The sequence below is a fragment of the Diadema antillarum genome, unplaced genomic scaffold (genome assembly GCF_040938485.1).
Source record: "Diadema antillarum isolate AM-2024a unplaced genomic scaffold, OU_Dant_1.0 scf00000002, whole genome shotgun sequence".
Classification (NCBI taxonomy): Eukaryota; Metazoa; Echinodermata; class Echinoidea; order Diadematoida; family Diadematidae; genus Diadema; species Diadema antillarum.
This window is the reverse complement of record NW_027270891.1, coordinates 1,004,828-1,031,557: the sequence shown is the minus strand read 5'-3', so window position 1 is coordinate 1,031,557 and position 26,730 is coordinate 1,004,828. Positions and strand designations below refer to the sequence as shown.

The 26,730-nt window shown below is 39.2% G+C and overlaps 1 protein-coding gene across 2 annotated transcripts in view; it reads right to left on the bottom strand.

Moving 5' to 3' along the window:
• Positions 1-23,314, bottom strand: part of LOC139731144 (uncharacterized) — a 53,318-nt gene extending 30,004 nt beyond the window's left edge. For both annotated transcript variants that reach the window (XM_071642134.1, XM_071642063.1), the window contains exon 1: positions 23,008-23,314. In XM_071642134.1, coding sequence (XP_071498235.1) covers positions 23,008-23,221 — 214 coding nt within the window. In that variant the 5' untranslated portion in view covers positions 23,222-23,314. The remainder of the gene's footprint in view (positions 1-23,007) is intronic.
• Between the last annotated feature and the right edge of the window lie 3,416 nt (positions 23,315-26,730).

Here is a 26,730-nt window from a genome sequence, read left to right as displayed (position 1 = left end):
TTAGGGCGCCGCGAAATCACGCTATTGGTTTGCGATATCTCGAGCGTCGAGTTCGCGCGATCGGGACATCCTGGAAGAGCTGACCTTCAGGCGGACGATTGCTCGTCAGTTGGCTGTTTTATTTTTCTGTGTGTGTGTGTGTGTGTGTGTGTGTGTGTGTGTGTGTGTGTGTGTGTGTGTGTGTGTTTGTGCTTGAGAGGGGGGATTGAGAAGACAGCATGATGGTCGTTGATACCATGGGGGTGAAATCGACCTCAAAGGGTCGAGCGGCCATTACAGTGGTAATTGCCGATGACAGCCGTTCAGTCGTAGCCGGCGTTTGTGTACAGGTCAGCATTGAAAGCTTGTTGCAAAATTAGTCTGCGGCTCGGACACCGACGACAGACACGCTAATATTACTAGCAATACATGTTTTAGCATTGAAGTCACTTATCAATAATCATGATCCATTTTCTGAGTAGCGTATGCAGTATCACTAAGTGCCAAATAAGTATTCTTACATGACCTTTGCTCGCAATTACGTTTTTTTTTTCCCAAGAGGGGTAGTATTAATGAATCTTTTCCAGCATCAATTCTCTATTACACCTGCGCAAAAGGTATGATTATAGGGTGTAAAGAGTCGGAATTAAGAAGACATAGACCCAATCGATCTTACTCAGACTGAGAAACAGATAGAGAGAAAATGGGAACTGGGGAACTGAGACGAAAGAATCTACAGAGTGTTTTGGAGTGTGTTGGAGACAAAATTCCCGAACGTTCAGACTGCAAAGTGAACAATTTAGGAGATTAGATCGCATCGAATGACGTTTGGCAGATCACGTGTAACGATCGGCCAGAGCTTGGGCATGAGAGTTTTGAGATAATGGTTCCTATAGGATGGCCTGAATAGAATTGAAAGATGTCTACAGCTTTCCCTTTTGCAGTATAGAAGTGTTTACACCGTATGTTGATCTTTATACAGACTGCGCCTTTCCAACTGTCTTGAAGCTAAACCGATGCCTCTGATGAATGCATGCAGGACCGAAGATTATTGTGATTAACCATTTTCTATGAAATTTCGAAATCTTAATAGAGTGAAATTGATTGAAAGACCGTAACAACACAGGACGGTGTTGTGGCGCAGTCGATAGTGCATCTGCCTCGCAATCAAAACGACGCGGGTTCGATGCCATCGGGTCTAGCTGAGTCTTGTTGGTTAGCAATCACGCCAACCTATCTAATAAACACTCAGTCCCTCCGATAGGACATTAGCAATATAAGTAGTTAGAAGACGGTATCAATCAGGCACGTTATACCTTGCGAGGAAACCGAACATAGCTGCCGTTGAAACAAATGATCGTCTTGTCAGTGGAAGCCAAATGGTGGCACCCGCAAAGAATCACAATACATCTGGATCATCCGAAAGAAACTATGATAAACCCGTTCCCGAAGGGAACCTGGAGGCCTGTGTGGATTTTAGAATTCAGTATGGAACGGGTTAAGTCATCTAAAATACAAACTAGAACACCTGTTATCTCTCGACTTGATTAACATTTCAGTAGATTAACATCATCTCTGAGACACCGAGAGAACAACCTAATTTTGTTCACTTTTTACTTCCTAGTCGGAGGATATCCTGATTTATTCTGTAAATGTTACCATGGCAATCTTCCTAATAAATTATCGTGTAGAGAGAAGGCTTGTAAATATCGAAGAAGGTTTGCCCATCCTCAATGAGTAATGATGCTTTTAACTGGTTGGCCTTCGATGGACAATGATTAGATACGTCCATCTGTCCCAAATGACACCTAACGACATGTACGATGATAAGAAGGAAAGGAGGATGACTTAGATGCCACGTACGGATCACGTGGTCTGGGTGATGCGCTCCCGTTGCTATGTAATACACGACAAGGCAATCATTCAGCTAATGTAGCTCCGTGGTGTAATATAACTTCCACGTACATCGTCACTTTTAAGGATACACGTCTACCTTAAAACAGACGCATCAAATTCTTCACCACCCAGGCTCTCCAACTCTTCATCTCTTGCAAAAAGGAAGCTACTGGCATAGCTGAAGTGAGGTGGTAACGACCTTATTCCAGGAAACCGACGTTCATTAGTTCAAGATCAAGTTCAGCACGCTCGTCACGACGTGTACACTCCACAACCAATTTGCTCCCTGGCAGCATAATGGTATACTGAATAATTCATTCGTCTCAGACAATTTGGTCTGTAAATCGAAAGGGTCTAAATCATAGATTGGAAGAGAGGTACAAAAGAGACAACGTAGCTGCCTAAAACACTATGATGGCTGTGGTACGTGTTTAAGTAATCAAGGATTATTCTCAGTCCCAGCTTGTATGGAGTATAACTACGATTTTTTTTTATGACCACTTTGGTGCTGCAATTCTATAGCCCCTGACTTTTGTCAAAATAGAATGTTTCACAGGATTACAGTAGACAGGGCTTGATTTCTTGTCTAATGGTAGTGTCAATCACACGAGAATTTAGAACCTGAAAAATTACAAAAAAGAAAAAGAAACCCTAGCTCGGATAGCAATTAACGGGGAGTGATTGGGGGTAGTATCGGTCACCTTTATCGCTATCATCGCCATCGTTTTCGCCAATTTCGCTGACGCGGAATCAGTTTCACTCGACTGTTTGCTCGATATCGAAGAAGCGACGCACGAAAGTGCTCCTGTGTACTCTGGTGCTGTATCAATTTACCTAGCTCTCACTCCAGCGTGCGCACCAGCTGTTGACTCAGAGGGGAAATAATATTAGTTACACCCCGCATGATTCCCTTCCATTATATACAGGTCTCACTAAGCCACGGTGGACCTACTGCCTCGTAATATCGATTATGTGGAATGACTTTGCCGGAGCTAACTTGATATAAACGCCGGTAGTAGTATGATGTAATATACTGGGGGAGGGGGATAATTACGCATGCTCGAGTCTGTGGATACGAAAGGTCAGGAAAAGGTTTGGGAAGTCGGCAAAAGTTCATGTAATCTCATGGATTCACTGTAGGTGAAAAGGTATTGGTCAAAAGGTATCTCTTTAAACAAAATACACCAAGAGCACTAATACCTGATCTACCAAAACAAAAAGGTGTAATTTTTAGATTGTTGGACCGGACAGTCAATGCACACTCGTTGATTCCTCTCTGATAAGAAGTTTAAAATATCGTGTGACACCTCATGATACCGTGCTTGTAAGGGAAGTAATCATAGGTATAGGACCTACGGGCAAACGAGAAACAAAATCAAACATCTATCAGACAAACTCATGCGCATGCGTGGGCGAAAAAAAAAAGATTTTCCTGCTCCGTCCGCGACGACCATACGACACGTTCGGCCTGCATGGGAGCGGAAGTTTACTCTACGTATCATACTCATTAGGACCATTCATATTAGGTCTATTAAAAACAACAACAACAAACAAACAAAATAAAACAAATCAAAAGGGCGACACGACGACTCACGATGTTTTTGTGCTGCCCTTATTACTTCGAAAACTCGCGATGTTAACTCATATAAAAAAGCGAAATTTCTGGAAGGACTGCGCATGCCCAGTTAACTCGTTCAAGACGCCCAATAGGAAGACATCGGATACCGATGTCACGTGAGGAAAGTTTGCGATTTTTCTGCGATGCGCGCTCTCAAAACACCTCGCAAAATTTTGCGCGGACTTAAAAACTTTGCATTCTGATTTGCGAATTCTAATATGAAGTTTCCGGGGATATTTGGTGCAGATTCTAAGTAACTCTACCCTTAGCTTCGAGTTTCCTAACTATTCAAACCCAATGGGAAAGGCTCTGTAGAATTAAATCTACAATCAATATCCCCAGTTTTATTCTCTCACCGTCCAATGAAACAGCTCTGGTATAGTCCATAGCACAAGCTGTTGGCTTTTACTCACACGTGTACTTTCATCGGATCTCGTCATCATCGGTTGAGCTTGACCGAATTTCATCTATGACGTCAAAAATCATTATCAAAATTGAAGCATAGCGGACGTAGCCTACTAACCAGCCTGCAGTATAGCAGCCATGCATTTCGCTCTACCCTCGGTAAGACCGCGCAGTATTAATAATGGCAATCGCCTGCACGCTGTTAGCCAATAACTTGTAATATGTAATTCTCAGGCATGTGTTTTCTGACAATCTGTGCGCACGTCACTGGAAGATTAAAGCGTGTTTGACATTATTAAAAAAAAAAAAAGATTTCTAGGAAGATTTTAGTCCTCCTTTACTTTTTATGACCTCAATATCTTAAAGAAGCGATAGCGTGGGGAGACATTGGTGTTGCGATTGAATCGATCCTGCATTCGCTGTCCACCGTCATACATTCGAAAACCACGAATAGATTTGCGACGCGGACGTTTGAGACGACGTTTGCCTTGGACGGTCTCCTCTCTCCCTACGTCGTGTTGAAAAGTAGCTTTACATTACGCGAGGACGCAACCTGTAAAAAAGTAAAATGGCGCCCACGTGTGATCAGTGTATCGAGAAGCTCTTTGCGTCGCGAATTGAGCGGACGTAAACATAGCCCAGAACGCGTCCCACTCAATCTAATTGGGGTCTTCACCTACCTCGTCTTTCATTGTAAGGTTACCCACTGTGACACGCTAAACTATAGTCACCAATTTCTGTCTGAGGATATATTCAAGTTCGACGCTTTATGCCTAGACGACAAAATCTGCGTATCATTATTGCACATGGAGTGGAAGTTCTTGCTAACTTCAAGTTTCTATAAAAAAAAAACAAGATCAAAGTACTGTATTATTATTTGCCGCAAATTGTTATTATAGCTCCTACCTTGCTATAAGCTAGTTACTGAGGCCACACGTGACATTTATTTTCCAATGTATAATTGATACATGAACCTAGTGGCAATTAACATAACTAATTGAACAATTGAAAGAAAATTACAAGTCGATCCCTGATGGAGTGGGTATAAGCGTCAGAAGTAAGGTATTCTTAATCAACCGTGATGTGCAGTGAATGTACAAAGAGATCCATAAAGCTAATTACATGTAATAATGTTCAGGTTTATTAATACTTCAGAATGATATCGATCATTTTGGTCGTTGTGGTCATATTTGCAGTTATAATTTGTCTTTGCGGCTGCAAACACTAAAAAGATCGATAAATTCAACAACAATAAAAAGAAAAATGTCATTACAACGCCGCCAGTGACACCTACACGTCCACGGCGACTTCATGGTTGTCTAGGTAACGTTGTGTATACATTGGAGAGTTCCCGCCTTTCCTTCTGCCGAATTGCACAGAAATACAACTTGAGGGAGACAGGTATTAGCCCAGGGATCGTCTCAGAAGTGTCAGACGCCAGACTAGATTAGATAAATCCCGCTGTATTCTCGCTGTCAGACGCAAGGCGAGCCATGGCTGACAGATTTGTAAACCGTCACAGTCGATCCCTCATTACTTTCATCATCTCCGGGTCACCGAGCCACGCTCGACTGTCAGGCCAGTTCTCACCGATGTCACGATGTCTTCCACTGAGTCCTGGGGGTAATCAGAAAACATTCCCCTTCCCCTGTACCCCCGCTATACGATCAAACCTCGGAAGCTCGGTAAATCAGGGATGCGACGCGAGGCGGACTGAGTCTCGCTTTATCGCTCGTATGGGGTGAATAATCACTTGCCATATATCAAGGGCTTGTCATGCTGTTTCTCCGATATTATCAACATACAGCGCAGACGAGAGAGATGGGTTGATAGAAGGATAATGCAAAATTAAACGATACGACTGCGATAAATCATTCCACAGTGTATTGGTCATTTATTTCACTTTTCAAAACATGTCTGCAGCGAACGTGCATAAGATAACTAAGATAACTTTTTATCCCTGCAACACGAATCAAATAAGCATGGAATTCACAAGGATACGACTCAAGCCGTGGAGCTAGCCTAGTACCTTCTTGGTCAAATTGTCTACGTGTTGAAAAGAGAGAACGTCGGTTGATATTTCATCAAAAAGACGAAATCGACAAACCGACCGACGAGAATGGACATCTACCGTAGATGTGAACTTATAAAGGTAGATCTGATCGTACATGCAGTGTAGCTTATTAACCATCTTTCACATACAAACACGAATCTGAAATTGCAGATCTGAATTGGACTCTCCCTCTTCAAGACGAGTTTACCAAGTTGTACACTTGACTAAAAGTCTTAAAGCATTTTGTTGGTGACGGTCATTACATGATGGACAAAAATGTGCTAGTTATCGAGCCTTGAGTTGTTGTTTTTTTCTTTCAAAGCTTGTTGTCATAACGCGCGTTGAATTCTTTACTAACGTTGTTAATGGAAAGAGCTGTCTCTAAATCGGATCATTAAATTTTTTCAGATAAGGAGGACAAAACTATTGTAATCAGTTAGATATTTTTCATTACGTTGATTTGGGTGAAATGAGGCTAATTGGCTTTTCAACTAACTTTAATTTCAATCACATTGAACTGAAATATGTTCACCGCTTCCTCGCTTCATGATTTTCTCCACAATTGAAAGGTCGGCACCGCGACATATCTTTAATTATTCGAAGTGCTCTTAGATATATTTCTCTCATTTTCCTTCGCGAGCTCCACGTGCGACGGATTACAATCCTAAACATAAATCAAGTCTGCATCAGACGGGAGAAGCCCGTCATCAGAGACTGACGGACTCCCAAGGAATACATTGATATTTTGTGCTTCCGTCGCCGACTCGTCTCATATTCTTGATAACCAGCATTTAATGATAGGTTGAAGAACAGCAAAAGACCTCAAAAGAAGGTCAAATGTGACTATCGAGACCCGGTTCTGTTGTCCCGCCATAATGAAGGTGGGGTAAGTGCTGTATGATAATGGCGGATTTGCGCAGACTGAAAAACTATCACTCAAAGTTTTCATTCCATCCGGATTCATCCTCTCAGTAATGCATATTCTATTTCTCATAAAGGAGGAAAATCTATGTCATCTTCCTGCTATCATGAACTCGAACTCACTCTGTCTCATTATCTTCTGTCCCCCAGGCTCCACAAAAGAACATCGCATGTGGTTTTACAAGTAATATGCGGACAGTCTGACAAAATGAGAAATTGCGTTTTGGAGGAAATCAAACGTCATTGCAAAGAGCAGGCGTAAATATCCCGCGGGAATAATCCCTCCAGAGTGCTTGACCCGGCGTGTCTGGAAGCTGGCGTTGACGAATTTGGGATTGCTAATCCATCGAGCCGATATCCTCCAGGGCCGACAGGGTCTGGCTGGTGCTCTCGAAATATCGGCATTAACTCTGAATCATTCATAAAGATGGTTTGTCATCAAATGGGTCTTTCCTATAAACATTTCCTCCCTGTCTTTCTTACGTTTGTATTTTGATACTCGCACTTTCCTCCCATTTCATATACTTCAGCATAATTTTGCTTCCTTTTGACTCTTACTTCCTTTTGGCTTGTACGGAAATTACATATAGTATGACAACAACAAAAATAAAAAAATTAAAAAAAAGATCATGACTAACAATTACTTTGTTAATGACCATTATGTCATTCCCAATACGTCAAGCATCACAATACCTCGACAATAAGTAGCGTTGAACAAAATTAGAGTTTTTAATACCCACGTGGATAGCTACAACATCTTGAATATATCGTCATATGACGAAACACCATTAGCATGACTAGAGCTAGCTAAATAGATAAAGTGAACAAGAAAAATCGGGTTAATAGACGATTCTTGTTAATAAAACACTACACTTGCGTATCTTGAAACGCCTGTTTATCATGTAAGTTTTCATTTCTTCTTTACTCCTCCCGAGTATCTCCAGCCTGATGTGCCATAATGTGGAATGATTCGACCAGCGCACTTTATTCACGATTCTAGAGACTCGTAAGGTTAACCACTTTAGATTGACGCATTTTTACTGATAGTATGGACAGTGTTTTCCTCGCGGCTGCCAACCAAAAGTCACTGTATCTCAGTCTAATCGTTTCGGTATTTCAGTTTCGGATTCAGTTTCGCTGCAAAACAAATTACTGTGTACTAAAACAAGTGAAGAACCCCACACAAGCCACTCTATGACACACGCACTGTTTCTCTCCTCGTAAAATAAATATGGCAAGCATGAACTTATTTGTGATTCGCGCTCCGGTTACTGAATTCAGTTATCCGAAACGAGTATGATCATTAGCGAGAATGAGTCTTAAACGAGAATGTTATCATGGAGTACTGTCTACATGGGGTACTGACGATTAAGAACGTGTGGGTTCGTTTGTTCTTTTTTATCTCCATGTGAAAACTTGAGGGCTTTCTTCCCAGCACTCAATTACCGGCATACCCGAGTCCTGTATCAGGAAATTCTAACTGTAACATTAACTTACGATGATAGCAAGCGCCATATCCAATAACACTGCTCAATCAGTTGTCAAGCCATTAAAGCTGTTGTCATCGTAGTTGCAATCAATGTAATTTGCTGGTGTAAGAGGCTTTTCAGGCTGCAGGGCCCTTGAGGGGGTTCTAGAATCGTGACTCTAGCGAATGCACCTGTTCTCACCATCACGCGAATTGGAGCGGTGTTAGCTCGTCCCCCGAAGTGAACGGTCGCTACACGTATCGTCTCATTACCACGCAATGCCACTCTTTCTCCCACCATTAGCATTCCATTACATTTCATACGACAAAACGATATGCGATGAAATCACTTTGGGAATACTGCTTAGGAGTCGTCGTCTTTCCGATGAGGGAAAAAATCTTTTTATGGAATGAAAAGTGTGATCATTTTCTATTTCTGCTCATTGCAAATTGACATCAATTATGAAGCATGGGTCGGAAAAAAAAAACATCTTGTCCGATTCGGAAGGACAAATGAGGGCGATGAAGTGTGAGCTAAGGGGTCGAGGTCATTCAATAAAATTTCCCTCGAGATAGGAAGACCTGACTTAATGGTGTCGCAAAACTTGAGTGCCATCTCGTGCTTTAAGTTCAATGGTATGAAGTCGACCGTGATTATTTTCTCGAACCTTATGTTTTAAAGTGCCTAGCCACTCTAATCTGTCAATCTAAATTGTTTAGTTGTTCATAAAATTTCAACAAAACAAAGAATAAGGCTTAAAGTAAATCATTGTCAATTCATTGGAGCATAAGTTTGGTGAAAATGCCTTGATTTTTTCCGTCAAACTTTAAGAAATAATATGTAAAGTAATATAATGTAGTATAATTTAATATGACATAATACACTGTACAATATAATATGATATAATATAATATAATATAATATGATATGATGTTATATAATATAATAAAATATGATATAACAAAATATAATATAATATGATATAATATAATATGATATGATATAATATAATATAATATGATATAATATAATATAATATAATATAACATAATACAATATAATATGATATAATATAACATAATATAATGCAAACGTAGTCTATAACAGAAAAAATGAAGTTCAGATAGGAAGCACTTTCAATCATAACAGTTCTGAATTCAAAGCGTGCATGAATGACACATTTTACTCCGTCTCTCTCCATGTAACTATCTTCATCTGTCTCTTTCTCTCTCCCTATCTATCTATCTATCTATCTATCTATTTGTCTATGTGTCTCAATCTCTCACTCGGACGCTAATGCTTTTGATTGATGTGCAGGTGACGTGCTGCACGTAGGAAAAAGAAAACCCACACAAACACAAACGAACACATAAAGAACTCCCCTTCCACGTCTGCCTGAGAGTTTGTGCGTGGGAGAAAAATGCCTGGTGGTGGTGCATCATATCATTTGGTAAGCCCAATTCTATTACCCGCTGCATTTACTATTGCAACCTGTCACTTAGCGCCTACTGCTCTGCGCTAAGAGGTTTAAATTCAGGGACTGAACTAGACCTGTATTGTGGGGAATTGAAAGGCGTGTGTACAGGCAGATCCTCCATATTTATGCTCTTCAGAGGAAAGGTTATTTTCCTCAGAGTTGACACTTGGGTTCGTCTGTGACTGAACGATTTCTTTGAAGTGTTGTGAAAAGGGCAGTACTTGCGTGTCGGACTTCGAATTGCATAAGACAGCACCGACTTTTATCAATGATTGAATGGATAGATGGCGAGATATGAGAAAAGGGAACGAATCTATACGAGGTCGAGATCGAGCAAGGAAGAAGGAAAGAGGGGGCGGGGCCAGAGCGAAATAATTCGTCACGTGACATAAAGAGCATTACAGTCGGTATGTGGCGAGCAGCTAGGCTGGTAGTTTAAACTCGTTGCGTTCATTCAGAATTCATGCAGACTTTATAGACTGATATGTAGCTGACACCTTTCTGACACCATACTAGAACGTTTTCATCACTATTTTTTTCAGTCTAGCTTGGGTAAAGTAAAAAAACCAACTATGCTGAACCTTTGGCTAGCTAGCACCCAAATACCACGATATATTCCATCAAGACATTCAATAGAGTCTACAAACTGCTTACTATCAAAGTTTGGTTGTTTAAATTTCATGGAAGCTTATCATCAGTTTTACTCGATTAATGTGTTGTCTACATGTTCTGTTTGTCATTTCACATCTTTCTCATTAAAAAAAATAAATGTTTATTGTCTTCACGCAGAATTAACCGATTACTTATAGTGACAAAAATATGTAATCCACACAATTTTGATACACACTGTCAGTCTCCAATTGTTATACATAGTAGAAATTGTAATACATGTACATCTAAAAGTAGGGAACTCGTGTTTGCGGACAAAAATTTTGCTTGTAAGGAAGGTTACTGTCTTTTGCCACTGAAGAAATTGGCAGAATCAAGAGCAAGGTTAATTGTGACCATGCACCTCAAAACGAACATAAAGTCGCACACACTGATTTTGCGTAAGGATTGAAAATAAGTGAAATGGGTCAACCTAGCCGAACTTGACTTTTTCATATTTTCTGAAAGAGCGGGTCTTCTTTTACATCATGCTAAAATTTGGTATCATAAAACGGGTAGGAAAGTGTGTTTTTTAGCAGTTTATCTCGAACATTTTTGGTAGAATAGTGTGATTAGGTTTGTCTTTAGAATCCCTTTTTCATTTCTGAAAAACCTTGTCCACACTCTTCACTTTCAACTCTAATAACTTTTGAAAGGATAGTGCTACTGCTTTGAAAGTTGGCATTAATTATGGACAGAATGTGTTAATGATGTATGCCTAATTTCAGTTTAATTTGATAATGCCTTCATTGTTGTTACTCTGGTGGTTTACTTCCTGTTTTTTGTCCCATTCATCGCACAGCCAGCACGGTTTGGTAAAGATTAAGCGCTTGAATAGACACTGTACTTCAGAGCCTCTTTTCTCAGTTCACACTTTTCCTGAGTTTGTGCTTTCTTTCCAATATTTAGATAGGTTAGGAGAGTCCATTTGATTTGAGCTATACATCATTTTAAAGCTTAAAGTCTGCTCTTTCAGAATATGGTCTTAACTAAAAATTCCTGTCTGGCGACTTTTTGTTTGTTTTGAGGTTCAGGGTCACAATTGCACTATACCCATGGAGATGGCCACCTCTTTGGTATCACCATGGGGCTAGTTGTGGCCCCATGGTATCACCGTCGTGGGCAGCAGAATTAAGCAGCTTTAGATATGGGACGTCAATCCTACGACGCGCCTATTTGGGAAAATAAGTTGATTTGAGCATGCGCGAGACAGGTGTTTCCGACAAAGCTCATGTAGTCCAACCTGGGAGTGGGGGCGTCATAACATTAGCGATCTAAAGCTGCGTATAATGAATATTACGTGACGCGTTATTTCTTTGCTTGAAGTGAATGATCCTTGTTGCTGTTTTCTCGGGACATTAGGTACTTCATTGAAGAGTAATCTCGATTATTCGTTACAAAGACCTGCATGATTAACAAACTGGCTCTGATACATGTTAAACACATTCATTCACATCGGTATATACGACTGCCTCTCGCATGAATATGTATTCATCATACATTGAAATGTTCATCTGTACGTTTATGTCTCATGTTAAAGAAAAAAAAAACTCATGTCGTCCTCTTCAGCCAAATGATACTGAAAATAGTTCGAAGTTATTTATTTATATGTTTTGTTCCTTCAATTAGAAATAGAGGAGAATAGAAAGAAATCATATCGCCAAGGGTCCGTTATCCCAGTCAAGCGAATTGCTTATCGATAACGGTCTTCTCCACCTTTATATATCTTATGCGATACAATGAAAATATGTGCGTATATTATACACGTATACTATATCTATTAGTTTTGAGTACTTTTCTGCATATTTTGATGAGAAAATTGTTGATTCTGTCGTAGTCATTTCATTTGTACACTTAGAGAAATAAAACAAACTGAAACAGAAACTGAAACTTTTCACAATAAAATAGAAACGAATTCATTCCAGTCACTGTCTTGGTCAGTCTGCCCGATCTCGGACCTACACAGATTTCAAACTGTGCGTCTCCAGCCTGCATGTTTCATGCAAGCATCCAATAAGCAAGTCTGCAAGCGTGCAGCAAATGTACGGGAAGAAAACTCAAATATATAAGAACCCAGTCGCATTGATTTATTGATTGAAACCGACATGCAGGGGGGTGGTGACCCATAAAATCTAGTTTCTGCTGCTCATGTAGACGGGCCCCAGAAATTCTTCGTTTCCTTTCTTCCTCTTTTTTTTCATCTTTTCATCTTGGTCGTCATCTCCTTTTTCCTTTAACATTATCTTTATTCTCCGCATTATTATATCTATATAATCGTCATCATTTTGTCATGAAATTAGTAAAGTTAGCTGTTAAGCTTATCTGTAAATCAAAACGTCAATATCTTCAAGTACGGTAATTTTAAAATTAACGGAAAAGCAACGACGCTCGCTAATGACACGATCCACACGAATCGAGCAATACGGAGAGATGTTGTTCTCTATACAGGATGCAACTTTCATGTATGAACCCGAACTAGACCATGAAGGTTATGACCAATACACAATTGGAAAAAAGGTAGACTTATATGGTAGAGTCACGCGAAATTGCATGAGGCTATATTCCCGAAGAGATCATGTACTCAACATTCATTCAAGAAGATTTCATTAATTGCTGACCTTGGCAATTCACGTAGCAGGAAGCAGAATGATATAAAATACATTGGAACATTAATATTGCAACGAGTCTCTTTGTCTCTGTCTGTCTCTCCCTGTCTATCTCTATCTCTATCTATCTATCCATCCATCTATCTATCTATCTATATTTATAAATACCTATCTATCTATGTATCTATCTATCTATCTATCTATCTTTATCTATCTATATCTATCTATATATCCATCTATCTATCTATACCTATCTATCTATATATCCATCTATCTATCTATCTATCTATCTATCTATCTATCTATCTATCTATCTATCTATATCTATAACTACCTATCTATCTATCTATGTATCTATCTATCTATCTTTATCTATCTATATCTATCTATATATCCATCTATCTATCTATCTATCTATATATCTATCTATCTATCTATCTATCTATCTATCTATCTATGTATCCATCTATCTATACCTATATATCTATATATCCATCTATCTATCTATTTATCTATCTATCTATCTATCTATCTATCTATCTATCTATCTATCTATCTATCTATCTATCTATATCTACCTATCTATCTACCTATCTATCTATATATCCATCTATCTATCTATCTACCTATCTATCTCTCTTTCTCTCCCTCCCTCTCTCTCTCTCTCTCTCTCTCTCTTTCCAGGTCTGGCAAAAGCAGCAAGTTTGCAAGTTACTTATCTATATTGATATTTTTTTCCGCCGCTACTTAATCAAAATTTTTAGGAAGGGAAAACGGCAGGCATGACAACAAAATGGTACGTTTCACGAGGTGTATTTTTTTTTTCATGTACAGACGGTTATTATAATTTGTTTTGAATACGAATTACGAAGATGTAGTTAGCGGAGATGGAGTTCTTGGGTGCATCGCATACCGTCGTAGCTCGAGGGCGAAGAGCGGTCAGCGGCATCCAACTCCACATCAACAAATCATCATCCGATATGATTGCCACGAGCGTGGTGTGAACCATCCCGTAACTGACATCCATGCTTCTCATCAACCACGATATCAATGTCGAGTTCATCGCGAGTCAAAGCTGGCCATGCAAAGGTCGATCGAATGATATGCATTAGACATTTATCATGTTTATCTTGGTCGTTTCTATGTAAACACGCATTACAAATCTGTCAAATTGAGCAATTATTTATTATACAATATTGTTTGAACATGAACAACAGGGATGCGTATCTTGCCAACCAAAGCACCTGAAAACATTAACAATACCAAAGATTACGGTGTTATTATGCATTAAATGATAACAATATGATATAGCAAATTGTAATAGCATTGATAGCAAGATGGGTGGATAGATATCAAGCTTAATAGCTAGCTAGATAGATAGTAAAGATAGATAGACGTAATATATAGAGAGATAAATATCTACTTGGGTGATATTCTATTAGATTGTCTCAAATCATTTGCAAAAATCAAAGGGATGGTATAATATTGGTGGAGATGAGGATTGGGCTTTTAACTTTTTGTGAGATGCCAAGAAACCACTTATGAAATAGTACAACAGCACACGATTCTAAGAGGATTTCAAAGTTTATTTCATGGAAATCGGTTTTGAAATGGTTGAGATATCCAAAAACAAAGTAAACCAAAGCGATCATAATAAAAAGGTGGGTCCTACCTTTTATTAGGATCGCCCTTTTTGGATATCCAAAAGAGCTATGTCATTTCAAAAACGATTTTAATCAAATACACATTGAAACCCCCTTGAAAATACATGCTCTTTCATATTTTATAAGAGGTTTCTCATTATCTCGCCGAAAAATGACAGAAACCTGAAGTTGGGTCTCAACCTAAACTATGCAATCCCTTTAAATGTATATCCGATGTCCATTTGACTCTTTACCACACTTAGTATTTCTACTGCAAGACTGCGAGCTACACCAAGTTTCACAAGATGGTATACGACGCCATGTATGGCTGTATAAAATAGACAGCGTAGAAATCTTTTGGAATCCCGTCGACTTCTTTAATCGTCCAAAATACGAGATGGCTATAATATTGTATAGTATAATAATTCATGAACACACACACAGACGCCACCACTCACACACATTATGCGCACAACACACTGCATTGAGGTTGCTACTATGCATGGCCGGCGGAACCTGGGGGGGGGGGGGCGAGCTGTTACCACTTAAGGCCCCCCCCCCCCCCACTTTTGTTTTTTACCCTGGAAGTGCGTAATAAGTGGCACTAGAAAGAAATAGATAGAAACCTTGAAGTGTGAGCATAAGGCTTTGTTTTTGCGGTGCAGACCTTTTTTTTAGGGGGGAGGGCTTGTCAGATTAAGAAACCCGGAAGTGGAAGAGAGAGAGATAAGCTGAAGACACGGAAGTGGCATCAGAACTTGCGATGAAGGCCTTTTTTCTTCCTTTTTTTTTGTTGTTGTTGTTTTTTTTTTTTTGCTTGTTAGCTCATGAAACCCGGAAGTGCCCTCCCCCCCCCCCCCCCCCCCCAATTTTGAAAACGTGGCGCCGGCGGTGCTATGTATTACAAAAGTCACAACTCTAAAGATGTGAAGGGAAAAAGCAATAATCATTTTCATTATTTTTTTTTTCTCTATGTAATTGTATGTCCCAATTCATGACGAAATTTCGCAACTCGACTGAACAGCACTCGTTAATTCTGTCAGCTGGCCGCGGTAAGATGACACAGTAGCCACAAGATACAGTGACACCTAATGAGACGGGTACAAGGCTTGTCGGTGACAACCCCGCTGGAAGTCTTCTCATGACATAGCATTGACATCCTAGGCGTAAAAATAGAGATGCCCAAGACCTCTGTCAACGTTTACCACTGATAGCTGCACGCTTGGCGATGGGCGCGGATCTGATCGCAGTGACCTGGAATGCTGGATCGTCGTCTGCACGCGACACGATCCGAACATTTCGTCTTGCTGTATAAAACAGTTTGAAGAGACGACGTGGCATTCCATCTCGCCTCCCCCATAATTCCCTTCAAGCAAGTGTGGGCGTTCCGGCCTTCACTGGATATCTTTAACGCATGTATGTAGTGACTATTATATCGATTAACCCTCTATCCCCCAAGTATCATAATTTTCCATCGGGGTATCACGTGACATATCACTTCCCGTAAGCAATGGATCATCCTCCTCCACATTATCATGAGTGCTCGTTGTCGGATATTCATCTTCCGTCGTGGTTGAATTTCCATCTTCAATCCATCTCGGGCTTCGTTTTCCCTTCGGATAATAACTCACATGTATTTATCAACGTGCTTTGGATTTATGTCTTCTGTTTTCTGTAATGATGTGACTTGCGCGGTTTGGCACGATTCTTCCTCTGATTAGAATAGGCCTTCGCCCTAACATGTAGGATTTCTCTTGTAGATCTATTGTAGTAGTTGTGCATTACAATTTCATGATGCAACAGTCGCTTCATATTTGTATGACGTATGTTAGAAAGATTACGAAATTGCCTGACATGATGATAATCGGGCAACCTGAAATACGGTAAGGGATTTAGTCTCTCTCCCATCAGATGACGCCATCGATGCGCACCAAACCCCAACCAAAGATGGCGCTTTTATCACATTTTGAACAGTGCCGTATACGGCACTGATTTTGAAAGTTTCAGCCGAGAGGAATGAAAGTGTTCCTTAAAGAGAGTTTGTTGTTAGTTCCAAAGTCGATAATGCAATGAGGCATACAACAGGACGCCAAATGGATATAACGAAATATATTTATCAAGAGTCCATAATCACATTCCTCTGAGTCTGACTACTTTTAGGAATTCTTCAATATTGGTGTCATGGCTTTAACATGAGAATGTGTAGATTTCGAGGGCATTAAAATAGTTTATGAGAGACGCCATCTACAAGTTATAATCATACCCATAGCAGACTATCGCTTCTATTCGATACTACTTCATTCTGACACTGATGGTAATAAAGCTGTCTGTTTGTAACATGATCAATCCCTTTAAGTGACATGCAACGAGTCATATACACACACCAACAGGAGCAACAATGGCATAATATAGACATATTGCGTGCGCATATACTCTCATGCAAGACATATTCTCTTACAAACAAAAATGCGCAAACATTACACATACTCATTAACATATAACAAGCACATACACACACATACACACACACACACACATACACACACACTCACACACACATGCATACGCGCACACACACTACTCAAAACCCTCATTATCACAAAAACACACTTGTGGACAATCCAGAACACAAACAGACAAAGAGAGAGAAGCGATTGAAGAATTGTCGGACAAGCCTCCTAGATAAGGAGTAGGGTTGTGACCTGCAGGATGTGTTTAACATAAGGACAGATCTGTCACATTGTAGTATTTGAGTGAGTGGGTCGTATGCACTTTGCGACCTTCTGTCATCAGCTGATCAGAGCAGATCGCGCCACACTGTCCGCTATTTGATTCATTCACGACCACATCCAAATTTCGCAAGCCCGTGTAGAAAACTCATCTCATTTGCCTCCCCTCATCTCTTTCCCCCTAGCCCCCCCCCCCTCCCTCTCTCTTTCCTCTCTCCCCATCTCTCCCTCATTGTAGATCAAACCGGGTCTTCCGTTCTTTGTGTAATTCCAAAGGCTTTTCATTCAAGTCAGGAACAGCAGCAGCAGCAGCAACAACAACAACAAAACATATTATACGTGACGCACAAAATCCTCTTTATCCTGCTTTATATATAACATCGTCTTTACTAATTGATCCAGTTACAATGGTTCGTATTACCAATTGTCCAAAGTCTTTTCAACTTTGATGGACATCGTGTCTCGATGGAATAGACGAAGGGTTGGAAAATAACTTTCGCAAAACTGTGCTTCTCATGATTATTCGATGACATCTAAAAAATGAAGAAAATAAGTGTGTTTAAATTTAGAATGAATCGTTAAGTGTTTTCACATTCCTCTGGTCTGTTTATTGCATGCTTCCCAAATTGCAGCATTAAGGCCAGTACTATATTGTAATTAAACAGGTAAATATGTATGACATACAGCTATGTCAGCATGTGTAGAGTGTAAGTGTACAGTTCGTAATTATTCTCGCATCAAAGGTGGATCTATGTCTGCTTGTTCGAGAAGTCTATACAGATTTTACTGTAAATCAGTGTGTGTAAAACAAATTACATCTTTTCATGAAGCTATTCATACTAAACCTGGTGAAGAGAAACCCATCTTCATTTTCCGTTTCAATTTTCATTGCTAGGGAAAAATCTGACACAAATCCCCGCGCCTGTTGTTCTGATTTTTTTTTAGAACTAGAAAGCATACCCTTTAAAGCAAATCATTAAAAAAACGTTCAAAATAACGTACGATCAGCAGCGAGACAGCTTACTATACGTGCAATATTATTAATGATGTGATGAATGTATACGTGCGGCGTGATTACAGTTCGTCGCTGCGTACACACTCCCGTTAACATCTGTGACATGTTTTGATCAATTACGAAGGATTCAGGAAAGCAGCCAACAATATTTATTCCAATGTCGGTTAAATTGGACGCGGCGAGTCGAAATGAGATGCAGCCAATGAGAAGAAGTCGCGGATATATACAAATACACGACATCTGTTGATATCTCTTGACAATGATGAATTGGATGGCAGTACTTCGAACGCTCATCCACCGTCTGTTTAAAGCAACTTGCGATAAATGGTATTCATTCGATCACACACTTCAATACTTTCACAAGTAGGCCTACACTGGCAGCTCTATGGGAAGGGGGTCAACTAGAGGATTGTCCCAAGTATGGCGTTGAATTTTTTATTAACATGAAGCATATGAGGGGTAGCATACCGGAGGGAAAGGCGAGCAATTTCAAGACACCTCTTCAGAACCGTACTTTGACCTTCACTGCACTCATGGTCAAAGCTTCTCAAGGTCACTTCATTAAGTGTCCCTTTTTTCTTCATTCCACTCTGAAGTGTAAGTGTTGTACTTTATTGGGTTTTATTTTAGATTTGGCAATGAAGACGTGTGCAAACACAATTATGTTCAAGAGATTCATACTATTCTTTGAAAGGCCACAGTATGCCGCAGCTTTGAAGTCGGGAATATTATGTTTGCCAAGCTTCAAACGCCTGCAATAAGTGTTCTCTGTGTGGCGTCTTTTTTGTTCAGCACCAATAAACCTTGGTTTATAAACTTGATTTCATCAGTCGATCAGAAGGTCAGAGAGTCTTTGGGACTGCGATTGTGGCTTGTAGCAGTCACCGGGACTCGCCTGTAGGGTCGAGATCAATGCTTGGGGGACACCCGGGAAAACTTGCTTGCCATAAGGCGTAGTGAGGTCTGCGCTCTCTGAAGACTCGTTTGTATTAGTAGTACACTGGTTGTACTATACTACAGAATTAGTGGCGTAGCGGCAAACTGCCCATGAACCACTTGAAATATTCCGCGTGTGATACCCTCGCTCAGTTATGTAGGCGTTAGCCCAGTGTACTATACCGTGATCATATACGTGTGCCTCTACACCGCAGATAGAAATCCTTATCATTGAGTGGGCCGTAACTTCACCAGCCTGTTCAAATTGCCATTTCTAGATTTATGATGGCGGATATAAGATACACAATTTCCTCTACTACTGAAGCAGTTGAAATGTCTCTTTTGAATGAAGTGTGCTCAACTGAATACGATAGGTCATCCTTGAATCCTTGTGGTCAACATTTACCATGTTTGTGGCGATTTTAGGAGTACACTAGAAAGGGTCGAATGTTTCAGACACCAAGTTGCCTCTTCAGATATGATCGTAAAGATAATGATGGCGACTGATTTTTAACGTAGGCTCCTTCTCTTATAGGACTATTTGCCCTTGTTATCCTAAACCCATGTCAGCGCCAGTAAACGTGAAAATACACTGAAAGGGTTATCGCTTTCAGAGATTATAGTTCAATTTTTCAATTTCAATTTACTTTACTTTGTTTCCGTCAAACAAAAGGTAATTTTATGTATACATAATTCAAAGTAGATATTTGACCAATTATATCGTATAATAATTTATAAGAAGTATACAAATCAAAGTACAGAAGACAAACTATAAGTATACGAATGAATATGATCAATAGTGAGAGAAAGAAAGCATACGTTGACATACAGTACATCTATAGAATGTCTAGAAGGTACAGCAATGATTTTGTCATTTCATCAAGTCGTGTTGTCTTACTTCGATAGGACATGCATAACAGAAAGTTTTTATCTCTACCATTAAATACGTCAGTTGTGTTTTATCACGATTACCATAATGAAAAAAAAAGACCAGCGCAATTACCTGAGGATTTCCATTGTCACTGCTAATGACAAAATAGCGAGGACAGAAAATTTCTCCTTCATCAAACCCTTAATCAATGACAGCGTTCGGCTACTAGCATCTCACAACACCTTGAATACATCTCGCTCTACACAATTACACCTATGACATCTGGGCACCATTCCATGAAAATATTTAGCCCTTGCAAGATTTCAGTATCTGACAAGTTCAGTAGAATCCTTGGTTTTGATTGGATGAGAAGCTCTGGTCACTGACTGTTACTACGGTAATTGTCAGAGACTGACAACTTGCCAGGGCTGACAAACTTCATGAAACGGTGCCCAGATTGAAAGATAACGAGTTGGACTCGGAAAAAGTCGTCGACCCGACCAATGAACCCGGGCCGACCGACGAACTCTCCCGAGGAGTCCCGAGAGAGGAACGAAGATTAGAAAACGCGACATCTCAACATACCGGGCAAACAAATTAAACTCCACGAATATTGGTTGGATCAGAGAGGCGAGTGAATGGACTGAAAATAGATGAATCGATAGACTGATGTCAGACGGAGGCCGCAATGTAGTCGGAAAACTGAAGGAAAACTCATTGGAACATTGGGCAAGGGAGGAGACTGCTTCATGTTAACACACTCTCGAAAGGTTTTTTTATGTATTTCAAGGCAAACATTACTAGAATGTAGGCAAAGAATTGTAATAAAAAACATTTCATGTTTCATTTCTCACTTTCTGGCAATCTTGTGGTATCATCAGACTGATACTTTCATATCACGTCGCTTGCAGATGAAAAATTCCGAATCAAAGATCTAGAGAACAAAACCGTTTAAGAATTTTAACCAAGTCAACTGTTGCCGACTGGACTTCGTAATTGTCTGTATTATTCCAGAGATTATTTCTATAGGATCTCAAACACATCAAAGCTTTTATCAAATGTACTGTACATGACATCCTTTGGTAAAATGAATGGTTATGTTACACATATAATTCGTACAGTGACTGTACACTGTGAAAACATCGGTGTTAGATTTAACACCATGGGTGTTAAATCGAACACCGATCAAACTTCAATAGAGGACCACACCCACAGGTGTAGAAAATGCACTGTGATGGTGTTGAAAAGAGTTAATTTGACACTGTACCTGGTGTTATTTTGACACTGTACTGGTGTTAATTCAAAAATGACACCACAAGGTGTTTATTTGATATTTGTTGGTGTTAATATCAATGGTCTAACACCCGACCAGCTTCAATAAGAGACCACACCAGCTGGTGTTACTGTGGTGTAAATTTATTTTTACATTTTTTTCAAAAATCTAGTATTTTAATGTAAAATTCTTGATCGTCTTGTTTAAATTAAAAATCAACAGGAAGTGCAGTTACTAAGAAACTCTTCAAAAAACAGTTTTATATTTGGAAATGACACCCGGAGGTGTTAATTTAACACCATAAACGAGCACCGAAAATTTAACACCAGCTCGGTGTTCACTATTTAACACCGGACTTTTTGCAGTGTAAGATTTTGTTTTCTTGGTGATCAACTTTCCGGATCCACGGACAGCAAAGAAACGACAAGGGAGCAATAGAGAATGTCCCGATATTTTGATTCTGTGCAGGATAATATCCGAGATGTAGAAATGTATATGGCGTTAACGTGTTTAATCTCGACACGGCTGGAGATCATTCGTCTTGGAAATATCACAACAATGTAATTTAAGATGGCTGCCAGTCTCGTTACCATGGTAACGCTCAAGGAGTTCAATTTGTCGTGCCTCGTGTCTTTTGGTTGCACACTTTTTTTTTTCAAACGAAGATGATAATGCACGGTTCATTGTTATCATCTATAACAAAAACGGACATATAGACACTGATACAGACATACATACACATACACACACTCACCCGCACAACATGTATACATAAATGTATGATATATACATATGTGTATATATATATATATATATATATATATATATATATATATTCTTTTAAGAGTTATGTGATTATGATTATGATTATTGAATCTATGCATGTATCCAAATCTCTTAGATAGCATTAATTCCTTTCCTAAGTTAACTTTCTTTTTCTCTTTATGCCATGTATATGATGCTGTAAGAGTATAATTCTTCTTGCCCTCGGAGCACTCAGACAGAGTGGTAAGGGGCATTATAGATGTCTTTACTTTTATGATATTAGTATTACTACTACTACTACTAGTAGTAGTAGTAGTAGTAGTAGTAGTAGTAGTAGTAGTAGTAGAGTAGTAGAGTAGTAGAGTAGTAGAATATTACCATTGTTATTATTATCATTATTATTATTATTATTATGATGATGATGATGATTATTATTATTATTTTTATTATTATTATTGTTATTATCATTATTATTATTATTATAACTATTATTATTGTTATTATTACATTTACTCCTATCATTATTATTATATTATTATTATTATTATTATTATTATTATAACTATTATTATTGTTATTATTACATTTACTCCTATCATTATTATTATGTTATCATTATCATTATTATAATATTTTGCTGCTAACAGAGTGGCATAATGTGCGGACTCAATGAAAGTTAGAAGAATCTGAGATATTCTCTTACCTCCAGTGGATAGCTGTAAGGTTCCACAGAGCACCGCCACAAAGCACCAGAACATAATGTGGAGTCCATTAGGCAGAGGTGTGACTCCCCTCCCGTTTTCTCCACCAGCATATCCCGGCTCCGGACAGACATCCAAGCCGTAGCGTGTCGCACGAAGCGGTGTGCTCACAGTCATTAATTCCATATTCTCTGGAAAGCTGGTTGAGATCCTCATAATCTTCTCGACACTACAGACATGATTGCTCCTATATCCTTCCTCACTGGAGAAGTTACCCGTTCTGTGGTGCTACCCCGTCGAGCCTCCTCGCGGTGGTGTCTGAGAAGTAAATTAGAATGCAACAGTAACGGACCCGTGAATGCTGAGCTCAGTGTGTGAGCGGCGACGCGCCTGGTCTGACTATAGGAGAGAGCGGAGCGTATATTTGGCGCAGGGAGATATACAGAGAGAGAGAGAGAGAGATAGAGAGAGAGAAAAAACAGCTCTGAATCACCACATACGTACTACGTAGGCCTCATATAGACGCCAAATTGGTCAGTCGCACACACACATGACGCCACAGTTTGAAGGGCGACAGTGCGTTCCACAAAACGAGGGGAAAAAAACAACGGATGACACACACTGAACGCGTTAGCTTTACACCAGCTTGCAGACGGAGATACAACTAGTTTGTGCCACCAAACGGTGAATCCAATTTTTTTCACCAAGGTGTCACTTTAGATACAATATTGATTGTTTTCCATTACGATGTTTCGTCAAAATTTCATGACTTGACGTTCGACCACGTACGCTGTTCCCCTATGTCAAACCTATAGTCTAACTGTTGCATGAATGAATGACGTCATTTATTTTGTTGCAATGTGTTTGTGTGTACGTGTGTGTGTGTGCTCTGTGTTGTTATGTGAATGCATGTGGGGCTATGTTGAGTGTCATTCCGGCCCTCTCTGCAAAGTGACATGAAACCAAGGGTTTGATCATGTTCATATTCTAACATGCCTGAGTCATTCCGGCGAAGCTGATCCATCCGTTGCGACACTTTCCTTTTTTTTTTCAGAAAAACTCTGCGAGATTTCTTTCTCTGATAACGTGTGCATTTTGCTGGACTTCACTGTGGCTAATTAAATCTGAAATGGGTTTTGCATTTCTATTTGAACAGTGCAAACACAAAACAAACTGTACATAAAGACAACAGCCAGCAGACTTTTGATTATCTGTCGTCCAGATCTTAAATGATATAATTGCATGTACATGTACATGTAAACTCTGTGAAAATGAGCAAGAAATCTTTGAATTCATATTTTATGCCACTATCAACACCGTGATCAAGGTTGCCATCGCTACGAATATGTATGCGAGACCTCTAAACTTATAAACTAAATGTAGGCCCTATTTACAAATTATAGAATGTTTATTATTGTGGAAATGCAAGCAATATGCATTCGTTTTTTAATGTCTTTAACGGGGAAAAAAGATACGAAGATGGAAAAGGCGAAGGCATGGAAGGAGAATGGCAACAAAAGTTTTAGGGCTTAGAGCAAAATATTCAAGAAGCAATGAACACAAAGAGAATACAATGCGCAAGAGATTACAACAAAAACATGCATGTAAGCACATATTCGAATCGTTAATTTTAACAAATTACACAAAGACAACAGGTTATACACCAACTCAAATATGTAAAAGCAAAATGATTTTACACAAAGTCAGTAGGAAGCAACTTCAACGTTTGCCCTGCATGACGTGCATTAGACTCGAAGGTGATGGACTTTAACGTAATTGCCTATAGAGAAACTTTAAAAATGAGTTAATTGGACCACGTTACTCATTTCTATCTCAAACAGCATGGACTTACATTCAAAAATCAAGGGAGAAGAAGAGGATCGAAGAATTTAATTTTGTGCTGTCTCTCTTGACTCATGTTTTCTGTGGAATATCCGAAATGGTAAGTCGTAAAAGAAAACGCCAAAGTAGTGGACTCGAACCTACCTGCAGATTTCTGTTTTGGGGTTTGGTAGTATACGTGTACTCGCATACAGTGTTAATCGTATGTTGAGTTTTCACGACAGGGAAATGTACTTGAGCTTGATCTTAACTATGTATGTACACGAATGTACATATAAAATGTGCATAAATAATTAAGCAAAATTTTATATCATTAAACCATACTTGACTGATTTTGTAGATAAAACATGATACAGATTATTGACGTACACAACGATACATACATATAATGCCGTGGGTTCTACCATGTCTACTAACCACCTCACCAGATGCAGCAAAGGTCCCATGTCGTTTATTTGTTATTGAAAGCGTATCACATAAATTCCTATGAACTTTATTATGAAATCATGACAACACACTGTTGGTGTATATCGCCGAAAAAACAACAACAACACGTGCAGTGACGTGTCAACTACATCATGCGTGTCTTTTCCTCCTTCTAATTCATTTTCATTCCCACACATTTTTCTCTCTTTCGTTCTATCTCTATTTATCTATATCGCTCCCTTTCTCTCTACCTAATGTAAGTATATGGAAAAAAAAATTGCTCAAATTTGTCCTTTTATGTGATCTGTTTATTCCGTCTTTATCGAAGCCATGTATTGAAATTATTGAAATGCATAAACACAAGTCTTATTCTATCACTCCATGATGTGGAAACAACAGACAAACAAACAGAAAAACGAAAAAAAAAAAGACTGTGATTCTCTGCCAGGTCCGTGTTTTCCTGTCTGCCTACCATCGCCCCAGGTAAAGTCGATACCAGGGGTGACATCACCAGCTGCGTGGACAAGTGCAATTTATAAATCAATACTTCTATCACGTTTGACTGATGGTAAATATAACGTGATATAACCGCCTGGATATCACGCACAGACCCGCCACTCTCTGCACGATGCAAAACGGAGCCCTGTAAGAGGAGGTGGAACATTGGGTCAAACTTTCAGTCAGGTGGTTCGAAGTTCGATTCCAACCTACTTCCCCTGGACAAGATGTACAAGCTGCCATACCCTCCTTGACGGACTGGTAGAAATTGGGTACCTGCTCGAATTCAAGAGGCCCTGTGGTGGTATGGATAAGACTCTTGATTTCTTGAAGCTGAGGTCCAAGGTTCGAATCATGCCGAGGCGTTATACGTCCTATATGACGAGACTTTTTCACTAATGCTCTTCCTCTCAAGCCAGGTATAAAGGTTTGTACTTGGCAATCCTGAGGTAATAATAGCAAGGCCCTCTAGAGGAGCAGTGCGGACAATGAAGACTTTACCCTCATTAATGAGACCATTATTATTATCATTGTCTCTATCGTCACAAGATATCTCTTGGAGATCAATTTCACGTCATGTTCCATCCTGGAACCTTAGACTTCTAGTACTTTTCTGAGGATTCGCCCCGTCCCCAGCAATGTTGCTTTTTGGAGCGTTTGCAATCGATCGGGCACTCCCACATTGTCCAAATGTTATTTTTATTGTTATTGATATTGTTATTATCTTATTATTATTATTATTATTATTATTATTATTATTATTATTATCATTATTATTATTGTTGTTGTTATTATTATCATGATTATTATTACTATTATTATTACTATTGTTATTATTATTATAATAATTATTATTATCATTATTATTGTTATCATTATTATAATTATTATTATTATTATTATTATTATTATTATTATTATTATTATTATTATTATCATCATCATCATCATCATCATCA